The sequence below is a fragment of the Mesitornis unicolor genome, unplaced genomic scaffold (assembly GCF_000695765.1).
Source record: "Mesitornis unicolor isolate BGI_N332 unplaced genomic scaffold, ASM69576v1 scaffold17662, whole genome shotgun sequence".
Lineage (NCBI taxonomy): Eukaryota > Metazoa > Chordata > Aves > Mesitornithiformes > Mesitornithidae > Mesitornis > Mesitornis unicolor.
The window spans coordinates 11,088-11,317 of record NW_010167305.1 but is presented as its reverse complement, the minus strand read 5'-3'; the positions used below and the strand labels follow the sequence as shown (position 1 = coordinate 11,317).

At 65.2% G+C, this 230-nt stretch overlaps 1 protein-coding gene across 1 annotated transcript in view; it reads left to right on the top strand.

Moving 5' to 3' along the window:
- Nucleotides 1–230, top strand: part of LOC104536124 (niban-like protein 1) — a 27,169-nt gene that overhangs the window by 21,476 nt on the left and 5,463 nt on the right. Inside the window, 1 exon segment of the mRNA XM_010178656.1 lies at nt 178–223. Coding sequence (XP_010176958.1) covers nt 178–223 — 46 coding nt within the window.

The following is a 230-nucleotide window of genomic DNA, read 5'->3' as shown; positions in this document are numbered from 1 at the left end:
CCAGCCACTGGTGTGTCTGGGATGCTGCTGCCCCCCACCCTGTTACAGACAGGGGCTTGGGGTAGGATCCCCCTGTCCTGGTGACAGCCCTGGGCTCCTTGTGTGGGTCTGAGGGTGCCGCTGCTTCTCACTCCCCATGCTGGGCTGCTCATTTGTCCCCCACCATCCCCTCCCCAGGGATCTCCGAGGACTCCAAAGTGGAGGCTCCCGCCTTCACCGACGCCAACCGC